Source organism: Hipposideros armiger, unplaced genomic scaffold, assembly GCF_001890085.2.
Source record: "Hipposideros armiger isolate ML-2016 unplaced genomic scaffold, ASM189008v1 scaffold_5, whole genome shotgun sequence".
NCBI lineage: Eukaryota > Metazoa > Chordata > Mammalia > Chiroptera > Hipposideridae > Hipposideros > Hipposideros armiger.
In genome coordinates, this window is record NW_017731355.1 from 696,988 (window position 1) to 712,634 (window position 15,647).

Sequence of the window (15,647 nt, forward strand, 5' to 3'; positions counted from 1 at the left end):
TATACCCATCACTAAGATCCTTCAATTGTTATATGTTGCTCCATTTGTGCTATGGAGTGGAAATTCCTCCCCAAATTCATATGTTGCAGCCCTAACCCCTAGTGTAAAGCTATTTGGAGGTGTGATGGTACTTGGGGCCATTGGGAGGTAATTAGGTCATGAGGGTGGAGCCCTCATGAATGGAATTAGTGCCCTTCCATTCTTCACATTATCAGAGACACCCTGTAAGGTAGGATTGATGTCCCCTCTTCTCAGAGGAGGCACTGCACCTGTGCCAAGAGTCCCAAGCACAGGATTTGTGATCCTTGAATATATATGTTCCTACATGTGTCTCTTCCCTGGTAGGCACCTCCTTTGTGGTAAACTCTAACCGAGGGCTCTGGTCCTACCTCCTGCCCAACCCTCACCTCCACCTTGGAGACCAGTTCACTTGGCCAGATCCCTCCATCACCCCTTGCTCTCGGTCCCATTCATCTCCCCACCTGCATCCTCTGTCCTTCTCCACCTCTTGCTTCCAACTCTGCTCAGTTACTTCATGAAACTCTTGTTCCCTCATCCTTCCTCTCTCATGTTCTCTTCCATGTGGAAACAAAAAATGCATCCTAGGCTTACCTGATGACTGCAAAAAGTCGTGCGAGTGGTGTAATGAAGTGAGACATAATGAATAACCAATGCCATCAATATCTAAAGCCCCTGGAACTACCAAGAGGCCCCTTTGAGAATCTCCACAAAGGAACCATCTATGGCCTCAACCTCTCTTAATTAAGTTGGCTTTTCCTTGAGTACCATCATTCCACATAAACAAAAAACTTTTGCCTTCACTATTGGGTTTCTGTTTTCATTAATAACATCGCAGCCACATTATCTTCTATTACTTTGGTTGCAAAGATACAGCGTGTCAGTTACATTTTAAGTTAAATTGCAGCAGTATGTCTATGAAACACCATGTTGTACATGACAAACTGACTTAAACTTCTGGAATAAAAATCAGTTTCTAAATTAGGACTTGTGCCTTTTTTCCTATTCTGTTTTAAACATTTGTTACAAGAATATCCCCTTTGGCATTTTTCTCTTTCATAAAGAAATGTATGAAAATACAATAGTACCATCCTCAACATCACAGCTTTATCTGTAGTAACTTTCCCCGGAAAGTGTATGTTACCATGACCCCATTTTGTAAATAAGGAAACTGAGATTCAGAAAAGTTTAGTGACTCACAGCTAATAAGGGGCAGAGCCTGAATTGACACCAAGTTTGCCAGCCTCTGGCTGATGCTTTCTTAGCCACCATGCTGTCCTTTTCCCCTGTACTGCCTGGTTCCACCCAGCACACACATTAAAGCTTCCCAGCATTCACTGAAATGAGCCATGACTGTGTGATCTGCCTCCCTATCATTCATTCTCTGTAGCTCCACCATGTTATTTCCCCAAAATTACTCAAATCTCACCAAATCTCAGGAGGGCATGGAAAGAGACCAGCAAAAGCTCTGATGAAGGAAGAGCAGTAAATCTAGATCTTTCCTAATCTATTTTATAAAACAAAGGCTGTATCTAGCAAAGAGACTTTAGCTATGCAATTAATAATCAGCACTTATGCATTTTAAATAGCCCTCACCTGACTTTGAACATCCACACAGAACATGACTTATGTACCTGTCTCTTCTGTTATCAAGAGTGCTGGGCTTTCCTTACTAACTTGCTCTGATGGCTTTAATACAGATTGGTTCACAAGATATAATACAACAGGGATTTTGTGGGGTGCAGCACAGTTAAAGGCTAAAAAAGTGAGAGCCCAGATTTGGTTGTAGGAGCTGATCTTTTTCTACCATCTCTGCTGGCTCTTCACCTGATGGCTGACATGTGAGGCCTGAGTCCATTGACTCTTGCAGCTTACCATGTTCTTATAGATTTCATCTTTATTTCAGTTAAGACTTTGGTGCCTATGGGGGACAGGCTCACTTGCCCTCCACTCCACACCCTTCTATTTTACCTCCCTGTGCTTCAAAGACTAGAAATTCAACAACAACATTTTCCAGGCTCTCTTGCAGCTAGCATTCTAGATACAAATTAGGTTCCTCTGATTAGATGTACTTATATGATATCCAGAATGCAGAACAGAAGCAAAAACCATTTTCTTGCCCCCTTTTAAGCTGTTTTTGCTGACAAGCAAGATCATTAAAGGTGAGCTCATTATTTAGCAACATCATTCTAGTGTTCAATCTCCAACTTCTTGGGTTTTGAGAGACAATTGTCAGCAGTTGCTTTTTTATTCTGGTTTCCTGAACCCAGGACTGCAGCTATTGAAGTACGTCTTGAGACCCTCTTTCCATGGTTGATCTCAGAAGTTGTGAGTCAGGCCTGTATTGACCCATATCTTCCTCCTCCACCTCCTCCTCCATCAACACCAAAACCACTAACATTTCTAGTGTGTTCACTATGTGTTACACACGGTGCTAAATGTCCTACTTAAATTATTTTATTTATACTCCAAAACAGCCCTATAAGGAGGTACTATTAATATTCCTTTGTTTCAGATGAGTCTACTGAACAGAAAAGAGAGGCAAATTGCAGAGAATCAGAGCAGAGCTAGTGGGTAAGCAGGTAGAGCTGGAATTTTATCTCAGACCTGCCTCACTCCGATGCCTGCCTGAGCTCTGCCTCTTTAAAGGTGTTTCAGGGCCGGGGACCTATTAGCAGATTTTAATTGCCAACACAGATTATGTTGCTGAAAAGACATCATTCTTTTCCCTTAAACAATAGGCACGTTCAGGTCAGCCTATTTCATGTTGAGATGCATCTAGATATTGAAGAAGTCTCCAATCTAATTAAACAGAAAGGCAATTAAAAAATCCAAGAGCTCTCACTTTGTAAAACTCATTTAAGCCATACCAAGATCACTTTCGTTGTAAAAGTTAAAGGATTAAGATGCAAGCAGACACAGCCTTCTAGTAGCCCCTGGAAAGGGCAGAGCTGGGGGGACAGACATGCACTTACCAGGCGCTCTGTTAACAGCCAGGTTTCGGAAATGGCTGCCTTTGATCATTTCCACAGATAATCGCCCCGTTGTCGCATTGTAGGACAGCCCCACCAGCAGCTCTGGCGCCCCTCCATGAGACAGCGACTGCGTGGAGGAAGCGCTATCACTGTGCGAAACGGCAGATGGGCTGAGCGGAGACTCTCCACTCTGGAGGGGAAGAAAAACAAAGAAGCCTTTGGCCCACGCTGCTCTACTCTCTCTTACAGAAAGCAGATATGTTTGGTGAAATTGTGACCCAATCTCAACTGCTGCCAAAAGTTACTAAGGAACTGTGCACTTGGTGTGAATGATAATGGGCCCCGGGAGCACGGTCGTGGATGAAAGCCCCTGCGTTATTAGCTGACATCTTTGTTTCAAGAGCTGTCTCCATTCAGTATTTCCTCTCTGAAGACAAAATGAACAAAGATGTTATTACTAGTGTAAATCAAATCCTCTAAGATACATGGAGAGCTAATAATACATTTAATATAGACCCAAATTCCCTCCTGCGTAATTTGTGCTCGCATGTTTCTATGGGACACATCCACTCCAGGCATGAGTTCTGTTTCTGTTCTTTGCAGCTTCTTGATGAATGTAGCGATACAGGGGGCATTTTGTCTTCACTAGGCAAGAAATGACCACTGGACGTCTACCACCGCATAGAACATTTGGCCCCTAGTTTTGATTCTTAAGGCTGTCAGGAATATGTCAGAAGCTACATTCTTCCTGCTAAGGAAAGAAATTATACTGAAAATGAACACTTTTACAGCTGTTTGGTAAGGAAGCCCACACATGGACCGTAGCTCTCAGAGACCTTGCAGGCACCAGGTGACCCCAGGGGAGAACCCACACTTTCTGTTACGTTTATTCACCTGCACGCTTCTCCAAAGTACTCTCATTCATGCATTGGACACATCACAGGAGAGCAAAGTAGATCACCAAGCTGGTTCTCACCCAGGGAGGGGGAGCAGGAATCAGCCCAAAGCGGGCAAACCAGCCAGCCTCCCGGAGCCACCACCCGTCCCACCAGAAACTAGTACACTGGACTCTACTCAAGCCTTTCTTCTTAACATGGAAAATCATCTCCTAAAGCTTCTTATCTGGAACTCCAATAAATAAATGTACTAAAAGAAATTAAATATTCTTCATATCTGTAGGAAAATATCCTGTTTATCAAGCCATGGACATCTGGCGTCCTGGGCTTTCATGAAATACTTTGTAAATTATAGAGCCAGGAGGTTTTGATAGGTGCCTTGTAGCCCCTACGAGAGGATGACAACCCAACAATGGAATATTTGCTTAGTTTGGGGTGAGGATCGCCCCCTCCCCTGTGCTTCTACAGAAGCATCTACTGTGGTACCGATCACTGCATAGCTTGCCTCTCCCATCAAATTCTGAATCCTTATCAATCTCTCAGGCTATAGTGCACAGCCCAATGTCTGGCATATAATCATGTTCAAGAAGTAACTGGTGAATGGAAAAACTTTTATCCTCAAAGTTCTTTCATACTGACTCATGGTCCCCACTCAACTCTGTGCTCCCAGCACATGGCACAGGGCCCGGCACATGGAGACAGAAGTGTGATCAAACCTATCCCTCAGCTTCACACCGCAGGACTCCTGACCTCCTGTGGCTTCGGTTTTCCATGATTTCAGATACACTTTACTCAGAGCTTAAGAAGAAAAAGGGATTTGAGAGACATGAGACATAATCTGTCTTATGTTTTAAATGGGCCATTCTGCCCGCCCCCCCCCCATGTTGGGAATAGTCTGAGGGGGCAAAGGGCAGAAGCAGGATGAACACTAGGAGTCCATTTCAATAATCCAGCAGAGTCAAGTTCCGGTTTTATTTTGGAGATAGAACCAATAGGATTTCAGGGGGAAAGAAGAGAAGTCAAAAGGACTTGTAAGAATTTTTTCCCCCGAGCAACTAAAAGGACGAAATCGGCTTTAGCCAAGATGGAAAGACTTCAGGTGGAACAGACTTAGGGAGGCGAAAATCAGGATTTCAAGTCTGGAGATATTAATGTTGAGACACCTATTTAAAATTTAAGTGGCGGGACCGTCCATCTCTACATGCTAGCCTTTCTGGCTCCTTTCCTCTTCATCAGATATGATGAACTCCTCCCCACCTCCTGACACCTGCGAGTACCCTTCTCTCTGTCTAAACTCCTTGTGCTCCATATACCACCAGCCTTCTTGAGTTCTGTATTTTCTCACCACCTCAAATAAACTTCCTCTGACTCTTCCTAACAAACAGCAGCCTCTGTCACTCTCTTTCCTTGCCTGCCTTGGTTTGCCTGCTGTCACCCTCCTCTACCACACTGTAAGCTCCCCAAGGACAGAGGCGTCACCTGTTTTGTTCTTTCCTGCACCCCCTTTACCTATGCAGTACTGACATAGAGGACGCACTCAGAAAACTCTTTTGGATGGATGACTGATTAGACCAACAATCCAAAATAGATGCCTGGTCTTTTTCACATGGTGTTTAAAGGGTCATACTCACACTAGATGGGGTTACCCATCTTGTAGACATGCATGCTGCACTGTCTTTCCTTAAAACCCCAGGGGATGCAGGGCATGGGGCACACGGAGGGGCTTGGTCATATAAATGGAAGGTTTTAGCAGTGCCTGGAGTTCTGAGCTACTGGTGCAGCCTACTCAGGCACACTTGTTAAGGACCTCACCTTGAAAGTGCCTTCTTTTAGATTCATCGTAATGCATATTGGGGGTAGAGTGGGGGGAGGGGCAGTAGGCCCATTTATTAGCTAACCAGAAGGCCTTGCCACCTCTCCCCGTTTTCTCATGTCCTCCACCACACTGTGCTGTCATTTCCTACAATCAACAGGGAATACATCCATCAGGTTATAGAAAAGAAGGCACGAAAAACGCATTCTCGCATTAAGTGCAAACCATGGCTTATAAGGATGAGGAGAACCAAATGGAAAATTAAATGAACATGTTTGGATTCACAGGCTGAATGTACGAAATCAAGAGCTGATCATTCCACATCCTTGAACACACCGCGTCGTTCGTGGCACCATTTAACATACTCACACTGATATTACTTCTTGGCTCCAGAACTAGGGTCACTTTCATTTCCCCTTCCGGGCGCAGGTGGCTGAGATAGAACAGCTTCTCTGCCATCATTCTCTCGCGGGTCATCTTGCGGGCAGCGTACAGGCGGAAGCGGATGGCACAGGCAGCCATGTCTCTGGGCTCCAGTTTGGCGAAGGTGACCTTCTCCTTGAAGACAGGGTTGGGACCCCTCTGTATGCTTGTCCTGCCCCTCTGTTTCTTACTGGGCAGCAGCACGACGTGAACTTGCCAGGAATTGATGCCACTCCGGTCCTTATCCGGGAGACCCTGTGCTCTCACAATGGTCACTGTGAGCTTCTGGCTGGCAGCTCTATACTCAAAGATGACATCCATGTCACCACACTTTGAGATGGGCTCTGGGACCCCAGATGGCACCTGAAAATTGGTCCCATCCTGCTCCTATTGCAGACAGAGGAGAAGATTAGGAATGGAAATGATAAGGCCCCTCCATGCCCCTTCAGGACCCCAAACTTTTTTATTGTTAGCACAGAGCCCTCTACATTAGAAAGGTATGTTGACTGGTCTATCTCCCCATGAGAATGTGAAGTTTTTGAGGACACTGTGCCTGACATACATGAGTCTTCATGAAAGTTTTTGGAACAAATGAACAAACTTCTGTATTTTGCAAAGAATTTTCATAAAGCACAACTGACTTCTATAACTGAAACCAACTGAGATACTAAGCCTAAAATTAGTCAACCACACAATTACCAAGAGATAACTTTTCCCTGAGTCCCCAGGGGAAATAGTTGAGCCTGGGCCTGTGCTCCATGGGCCAGGACCTCTGAAAGACAAGAATCCTAATAAAATGGGGGTCATGGACATGTGACCCTTCAGTAGATATCCAGTCTACCTGGGAGAAAGGTTTAGGGCAGAGCTTCTCAAATGTTCATGTGGACTTGACTCATCTGAGGATTCTGATTCAGTAGCACTGGGGTGGGGCCTGAGATTCTGCATTTCTCAGAAGACTGCAAGGATGTCTCAGGTGACCTCAAATCACACTTTGAGTAGCAAGGGTTTAGGAGGGCATCCCAACAGCCATTTAGCAAACAGCGACACTGAACTTGCAAACAGAACACCTGGACTGAATATATACATGAGCACCAAACAGAAACTGTTAAGTCTATCATTGACTAGCTTTTTGACCCTGGCCATATAGGCCATCCTCTCTGTCAACTAGCTGAACAATGAGCAGTATGATGCTTACTTGATTGAGTGCTGTTGTGAAGTTTTAATAGATGTGGGAAAATACCTGGCTCAGACCAGATTCCATAAATACCTATCCCATTGCCAGACTAGTGCTACCTATTTTCCAACAAGCTCCCCTCGTTATGAAATATTACCCTTCGACTGCAATTCACCTATAGCCAGTCAGATCTGATGACCTCACTGAGAAAACTGAGCTGAACTGCATTTACTGTAATGAACCACCCTCCAACAACTATAAATAATGTCAACCTAATTTGATTTTTCCTCTGAAGGCATGACACTTACCCATAAATAAACTTTGGTCTGATTCTTATTGTAAATCAGGATCAGTTCTTATTTATGTAATGAAACACCAGGCTTTGCTAATTTAAAGACCTCTTTCTTTTAAAAATATATATAATCCAACACCTCAAAAAATGCACACATAGCAATGTAACTTTCCCCCAGAGCTTAGGTAAAAGTGCAAGGTTCTCTAAAATGGACAGCCTTAGGAATCCCAGGTCTACCACTTGCTACCTTGATTATGTTGGGCAAAGTCATTTAATCCTTTCCACTTCCTGTTTTTCTCAACAGTCAAATGGGGAAGATACCTACATCGCAGAGTAGTTGTGAAAATTAAAGGACTTGACACATAGATGACATCTAATAAATACCCTCTCTTTTAAGACTCACATTAGTCTACCAAGAAAATTCAGGCTTCTTGCAAAATAAGGGAAGTTTCTTTTATCTTTTCCTCTGAGCACGCATTCATGTGTGAGTGTTTCTATTCAGAGGTACTTAGTTTCAGGTGATAAAATTGGTTGCTATAGAGACTTATGAATACAACTGACTAGCGTAGATATAATATTAGAAGCAAGTCTCCAAGGAGTTAGGCCAACTCAAAAATCAAGTCACAGTCTTTGGTTACAACTTCCCTCTCCTTTAGCCTACTCTTGATCATCTCTGCATTGCTGGACCATCTGTGATAATAGCTAGCATCCACTAAGCCCTTCCTTATGTCAGGTAACATTCTAAACCTTTACAGACTATAAAAGCCTGCTTTTATGCATTTCAGACCTTGGCCTCACCATTTGTTCCATCTTTCCCAACAGGCCAGCCTGTCTGGGCACTACGTGGCTTCAGTCCAGCACAACCCCACAGTCTTACCTCCTGCCATGCACTGTAACTCTCAGCTCCCACCACAGGCTCTCCATTGATGTCAAGGCTTAGAAAGCTACAGAATCCTGCTTGGCACTCATGTAGATAAAGTTCAGAGTGTGCGGGGTTTAATGTCCCATGCAGTCAACTTTTCTCCCCGTGGAAAGATGTCCTTACACCAGTTTACACAGCCTCTTAGAGTATAGTATGGTCCCACCTTGAGTCACACTCAGTAGTGGCCAACTCAGTTACACCTTTTCATACTGGCTCTCCCTTCTTCCCTGCCTCACTCCTTTGTCCCTCGCTCTTCCATAGGATGTCATGTCCTAACAACATAGCCTCTGCTTTTTGGGAAATCCAGCTAAGAAACATTATCTTTTTAAATAGTCATATGAACCTAACGAGGTAGATAGCTTAATATCTTCGTTTTATGGGGGAGGAAACAAAGACCTAGAAAGGCTAAGTAACTCACTCCCTGCCCCCAACATCATATGTGAAGGACTATCCAAGATTTAGCAGTGTTAATGCTCGAAACCCCAAACTTCATGTTGAACCATAATGTCTCCCTTCCTCTCCCACAAACCTTTCACCATAGCTATTTATATGTATAGTAAGTGTATTAGGTAAAAAGGGAACAAGATGAGAGAGATGGGAATTAGAAACACTCCTTTGAATTTCACATCCTTTTAGGCCCCTGCTCTTAATATTAGTTAATAGCTCTAAGTTTTGTCATCAAAGACAATGCCAAGGTAGACATATCCTAGTTAATGAGTATCTCTCCACTTATCTATCAGGCTATTTATTCAGATAAATGCTCACTGCACCTGTAGGTTTGTGGTAAAGTCCTGTGGGAAGGCGGATGGCAGGGGGTGCTCGGATATAGCTGAGTACCACACAGCTCCAGGCCACAGCCAGGCTCTGGATAGAACAATCTAAGCAGTAGCCCATGAAAACTGGGATTTGTGGCCTGAAATGAAGATTTGTGAAGGAGGATATTTTCGTAGCAATTAATTATTTCAACACACTTTACCTATCACCAGGCAACTAAAGAAGCCCCCCATGTGGGTCCTGTTAATACCGCTCATCCATCTGACCTTCCTGCAAGGTAAAAATCTCTTCATTTTTATCCCCATTTGGCAGATTTTAATTAACTTCTCAAGGCCAACCAGTTAATCAGTGGAAAGCAGAGATGAAAAGTGGGACACCTCGCTCCCTGCGTGCTCGTCACCAGCCACCCTCCCACTCTTCCCTGCCAGCCTTGGGTCCGCAGGAGAAAGCTGATGGCCTATTCCAGCGGAGAAGAACAGCACTTGGAAATCCATCAGCCTAACAGGTAGTCACAGGGCATGACCGGTTTCCTTCTGAGGCAAAATAAGTGATTCATTTCGCTCTAATATCCCGGGGTTTTCTTTAAGATGGGAATACTTGTGCCATGTTGCCAAAGCCCATTGTAGGTTTAAAGATTTTTTTATCAAATTGAAAGCCTTTCTGTTTTAGGAAGATAGTGTTGATGTCATCTGTGTGGCCCAAAGTAAACAGACCCACAATATGTTCCCCGTGCCAGATACACGGGGGTCGACAGGGTTCTTAATACAGCTAAGAGGCAAATAAATCAAGTCTTAAAAGGTGAGCTAAGCCTGCCAAGCAGGCAGTTACAGGAACTGCCTCCGAGCTGCATTTGAGGTTCTACTGTAAGAGCACCAAATTACAGTTTTTGTCTCAAAATAGACAGGAGATTGAATGGAGCACACAGAGATGTCTGGTATTTTTGGAGCCTGAGAACATTTAGTGCCCTCCACACCAAGTCTTCTATTAAAACTCGACGAGGCAGGCAAATGGGTAGTTACCTGGGGAAAGCAATTCCCAGTCTACTGGCACAGTGATCAGAGAACAGAGCATCAATAGGCAGGTAAACAGTTCTGTTTTGTTTTTGTGGTGAGAAAGCCCCCAGAAAAGTATTTTTAAACGTTAAATGTGACTGTGTAGGATTTGTATGACTCTCAGCAGTAAACCAACAGGGAAGCAGAATTTTTTTTTTTACAGAACATAAGGTTAATAGCTTTGGGTGTCTCTGTATGAAGAGTTGCTTTTAACAAGCCACAAACCATGTATTTGAGTTACCATCTCAGTCCTCAGTAGGAACACCAGCACACAAGTGTGCACGCACATGGGCACACCTCCCTACACAACCTCTACACGCTCCAGCTCATTAGCACTACCGCTTGGGAACATGGCTTCCTATGATTTTTTTTTCTTCTCCTTGATGAGCATTTGGTGTGTCCCAATAAGAGATTCATCCTGTTTATTTTCTGTCAGACGGATGCTACCAAAACCCATTCACCCTCCTCCTTCCTCTATCCCCACAAATTATATTCAAATTTTATACACTTACATGACTTATTTCATCAAAATTAATCTCAAAGTAAGTATTAGACACCACTATTTAATATCTCCTACTGTCACAGAATTCATAATAGGAGGGATTTAGCTAATAAAAAATAACTATAAATGACTGCAAGGTAAAACAATGCTTGTAAAACTCCTTAACACAGTGCCTGGCACATAGTAATTGCTTAATAAATAATAATTTCTATCATCATCACCTCTAGTCACACCACTGGTTGGGTAGGCATATTCTGGAGTAAGTTTTAATTGAAAAATAAATTTAGACACATCTTTTATTAGAGTTATTCCAAAAAGCAAAGTTAGTGGCCAGAGAATCATTCTAGACTAATGCCATCTCCTAGACCAGGGGTCTGCAAACTGCAACTCGCAAGCCACATGCGGCTCTTCGGATATGTACATGTAGCTCTGAAGTAAAATTGAAAATGAAAATAAAACTATCATAGTTTCATTTATAACATTTTTAAAGGTTATTATTCACATAATGGTGATTTCATTTGTTTTATGGCTCTCGAATAATTTTTAAATTGTTGTGAGGGACAGGATTGGCTCTTCCGTCTTAAAAGCTTGCCGCCCCCTGTCCTGGATCTTCAACTCAATTCAAAGCTAGCAAATGTACTCACATTGCAAGGTCCTCATCATAATATAATGCATAACTTCTTGTATACTTTCATTTGGAGGGCCACTGTAGTTTAGTTTAATTTTCAAATAATTCCCATACTCAAATAATCATTACTCAAGATTTGGAGTAAATGAAAAGAGACTCCCCTTAATTGAAACCATGAAGGAAATAAACCAGTCTCTCTAAAGAACTAAAAACTCCTTTATATATAAAAAAAGAAGCCTGGCTGTTGCTGGACCCATTCTGCTACCGCTCTTCTTTTATTTTTCCATTTTTTATAGAAATTAGGATTCTTTCATTGGTTCACATAGGGGTTGGGCCTTGGTCACCTGAACAAAAAAATATTTCAAATAAAGTTTCTTTAGGTCTTTGCTTTTCAAGGCAATGCTTCCTTTTTGGAGAAATTTTTTTTCTGAGGGGTGGGGGAGGGGGAAGAGGGCAAGAACCAGGCAGAGCGCACACAACAGTCAAGCAAGAAAAAATGGAAGACAATCTACTCGCCTCTGGACTCCACATGGAGGAGCTGTCTGTGGCATAGGAGTCTTCAAGTCCACGGTTATTAAAAGCCGTCTCCATCTCCAAGCTGCCCTCAGTGGACTGGCGACTGAGGCTGTGGACCACACTGGTCTTTTGGGGGGATGTGCCATGGTGCCTGGTATCTCGCACCTCACGATGGGACTGCGAGTGGGCAGAGATGGGGTCATCGTCACCGTAAGACAGGCTCTCAGAATAATTCAGGTGGCTGGCTCCGTCCAAGTCTAAAGTTTCAATAAGGAAACAATTTCAAATATTATTTTACACCGTTTGAGCTGGAGACACTGAGCATTAGCAACTATAACAGTAAAGTCTCAAACACAAAACTCACCAAATAACACCTGTAGAAATTTAATTCCATTCATAGGATGGATAAACTTAGCCCATATCATCAAAAAGACAATTAGTTCATTCTGCGGGGTGGAAGGTTAAATACTTTCTAATAATATCTGTATAAAGAATGTGTATTTCAGTGAGGAGGGTAAAATAAGCACATTAGCATTTTGTTGGGCCTAACGACCAGAAGGCTTTGGGGATGGATCTAGAAAGCAAGAACAGCAATCTACTGTGGAGACCATAGGGTCTCCTGACTCCTCCATTCCTCATTCTCTCTTCCCATTCACCATATATCACCCTCTGCTCAAAACGTTTCAGTGGTTCTCTTAAGAAAAAGTTCTCTATTTGATCCCTGCAAAGAACACTGGACTTGGATTCATATGATCCGGGTTTAAATCCTAGCTCTGGATTAAGAGGTTGAACAATTTGAATTGTCTTAATCTTTGTTTCCTTTATCTATAAAATAAAGATATGAGCCATCAGAGAGACACATCAAATAATATCTTCCTGCTAATCATCAAGCCTTCCATAAATATTAGCCTTGCTTACTTTTCTGGCCCAAAGGAACCTCATCCAACCCAACAAACCTCGTTTTCTACAACCTCCTCACTCGCTGTCACCTGCGGTCTCACTGGCTCATGAAAATGCTAGTTGTGTATTTCTGTTCACCGAGGTCCTCAAGCCCTCCCTCTTGTCCTTTCCTTCCTGTCCATCAAAAGCCCCAACAACTCCTGAGTCTTCCTTGACTCCTTCAGTGTTTCTCTCTTGCTCCTCCTCTCCTCTCCTCCCCTCCCCTCTCCTCTCCTCTCCTTTTCTCCTGCTCCCACTCTCACTCTCTCAGTACTTCCTCAATTTGTTCATCCCCTGCCTCTCCTTCAATGTCTAGGTTACCCTCAGATAGTAAAGAAAAACTGACAGGGTCTTTCTAAGCTACTGTCTTCACCCTGACTTGCCTCCTACACTCAAAAAGCAGCCAAAAAAGTAGCCTTCTCTCTGGCCTCCAGGTCCCCCAGTAGCCCCCATCACAGGATAAGAGAAAAATTAGACATACAGACAGGATACATGAGTGGATGATAAAATATATGTCATAAATTATTTATACACTGCATGGCAGCAATTGTTTCCACTTTTAGTCTTAAAGCATCAGCTAGAATGTAAGCTCCTTGAAAGCACTAAGCCACGTGACATCTACTGTATAGTCTTTATCTACCAGTGGATTTCATTAAACCAAAATAACTTCAAAGGTTAGGCAGGTAACAAATACTTAAAACAGCCAGGTGTGTAGCAATATAGAGTGGTGGTGACAGTGGTTTACCAGACAATATATGGCCTATGATGTCTGACAATTAAGTTTGCAAAGTCATCCTAGAAAAAGTGCTACATACCTCATTGCTGAATATCACTATGGTCACCTTCAAAGTACTTCCCTTGGGAAGCTATGCACCGATGCCAGCACCTAGTCCACCCTTCAAAGCAATGTTGGAACTCTTTTTCTGGAATGGCCATCAGAGCTGTCATTGCATAACTTTGATGTCCTCAATGTCATCAAAATGTCTTCCTTTCAATATTTTCTTTATCTTCGGGTAAAGAAAGAAGTCACTGGGGGCCAGATCAGGTGTGTAGGGAGGGTGTTCCAATAGTTATTTGTTTACTGGCTAAAAACTCCCTCACAGACAGTGCTGTGTGAGCTGGTGCATTGTCGTGATGCAAGAGCCATGAATTGTTGGTGAAAAGTTCAGGTCATCTAACTTTTTCACGCAGCCTTCTCAGCACTTCCAAATAGTAAACTTGGTTAACTGTTTGTCCAGTTGGTACAAATTATAATGAATAATCCCTCTGATATCAAAAAAGGTTAGCAACATCAGTGCAAGAAAGTTCGCGAACTTAATTGTCAGACCTTTGTACTTATAGTAAACATGTAAACTTAAAAATATATATCACCTTTGCAGACCATATAAAAATATCTTCTGGCAGACTTGATACTCAGTGCACAACTTCAGACTCCTGAGTTGGGATTTTGCAAAACCATGGCAAGCCATTAAGAAGTTCCCCTATCTGCCTTGTTATTCTTAATAATTCAGTTCAAACCCCTTGTAAATACTTTCATGGGACACCATAATATTTTTACATCACACTTTCAGTTATTTGTTAAACACACTAAAAAAAAGCCGCAGAAAATGGTAGAACAAGGGATATTCCGTATGTAAAACTCTACAACATAAAGCAGAATTTTCTTCTAAGGTTCTAATTAGTACATCCATTCCCCACATACATGAACACTATAATGTCCTATTAAACAGTGGGTCATCCATCAACGTGTGTAGCACCCAGCAGGATTTCAGCACAAAATCTAACTTTGCCAAGAAATTACCCCCATAAAACTGTCTCATGGCTTCAGCTCCTACAGTGATAATACCTAGATCAGTAATAAGGGAATTTTGAAAAGCTACATTAAGCCTTGCAGAACTATTCATAACTGAAAAACATAAGAACTATATTAATGTAACAAACCACTTTCCCTGACAGACATTCAAGGATGAATTAGAAAAGTAAATCTGGGGTACAAGTCAAGTTGCAAGGAGGAGGAAAGGGAAAGGTGATTCACTGTTACATAACGCAGTCTCGCCATGCTTTAAATTACAGCAGATCATGTCACTTTAAACACATACAGAAAAGGAATTGCCTGTTGTCAGAGAAATGTATCCCACCCTGGCTTCTTAGAAATTATAGGGCATAATTATGTCACATCAACCATATTTATTTCAGCAGAGAAATTCTTGAATTTGTTTAGTCCATATCCCACTTTGATGGAGCGTAACCAATTTCTTTCTTTTACATTCCCAAACTCATCTCTACCACCACCACTCATATACAAATACTGTCACTTACCATCTATGATGGTCAGTTTTATGCATCGATGTGGCTAGCTTACAGGCCCCAATTATTCCATCACACACTTAATTTAGGCGTTGCTGTGAAAGTACTTTGTAGGTGTGATTAAAGCCCTAAAGCAGTTGACGTTAAGTAAAGGGGATTATCCCACATAATCAGTCCATTGGAAGGCCTTTAGAGGAGAACTGAGGGGTCCCTGGAGAAGAAATTTCACCTGTGGACTGCAGCTTCAGCTCATGCCTGAGAGATTGAGCCTATACTTCCCAAAAGCCTGTCCTATGCATTTCAGAGCTGTGTGTTTCTGGTGCCTAGCCGGTCCCACAAGTACATTAGAATTCTTTGCAATAGATCTCTTTATTTATATATATATATATATATATATATATATATATATATATATA

At 42.5% G+C, this 15,647-nt stretch overlaps 1 protein-coding gene across 3 annotated transcripts in view; it reads right to left on the bottom strand.

Annotated features, from left to right (window-relative positions):
* The window catches only part of SYT16 (synaptotagmin 16), a 210,288-nt gene that overhangs the window by 10,181 nt on the left and 184,460 nt on the right, over nucleotides 1-15,647 (bottom strand). For all 3 annotated transcript variants that reach the window (XM_019644425.1, XM_019644417.1, XM_019644410.1), the window contains 3 exons: nucleotides 11,986-12,242; nucleotides 6,072-6,512; nucleotides 2,994-3,183 (listed from right to left, as the gene is read on the bottom strand). In XM_019644425.1, coding sequence (XP_019499970.1) covers nucleotides 2,994-3,183; nucleotides 6,072-6,512; nucleotides 11,986-12,242 — 888 coding nt within the window. The remainder of the gene's footprint in view (nucleotides 1-2,993; nucleotides 3,184-6,071; nucleotides 6,513-11,985; nucleotides 12,243-15,647) is intronic.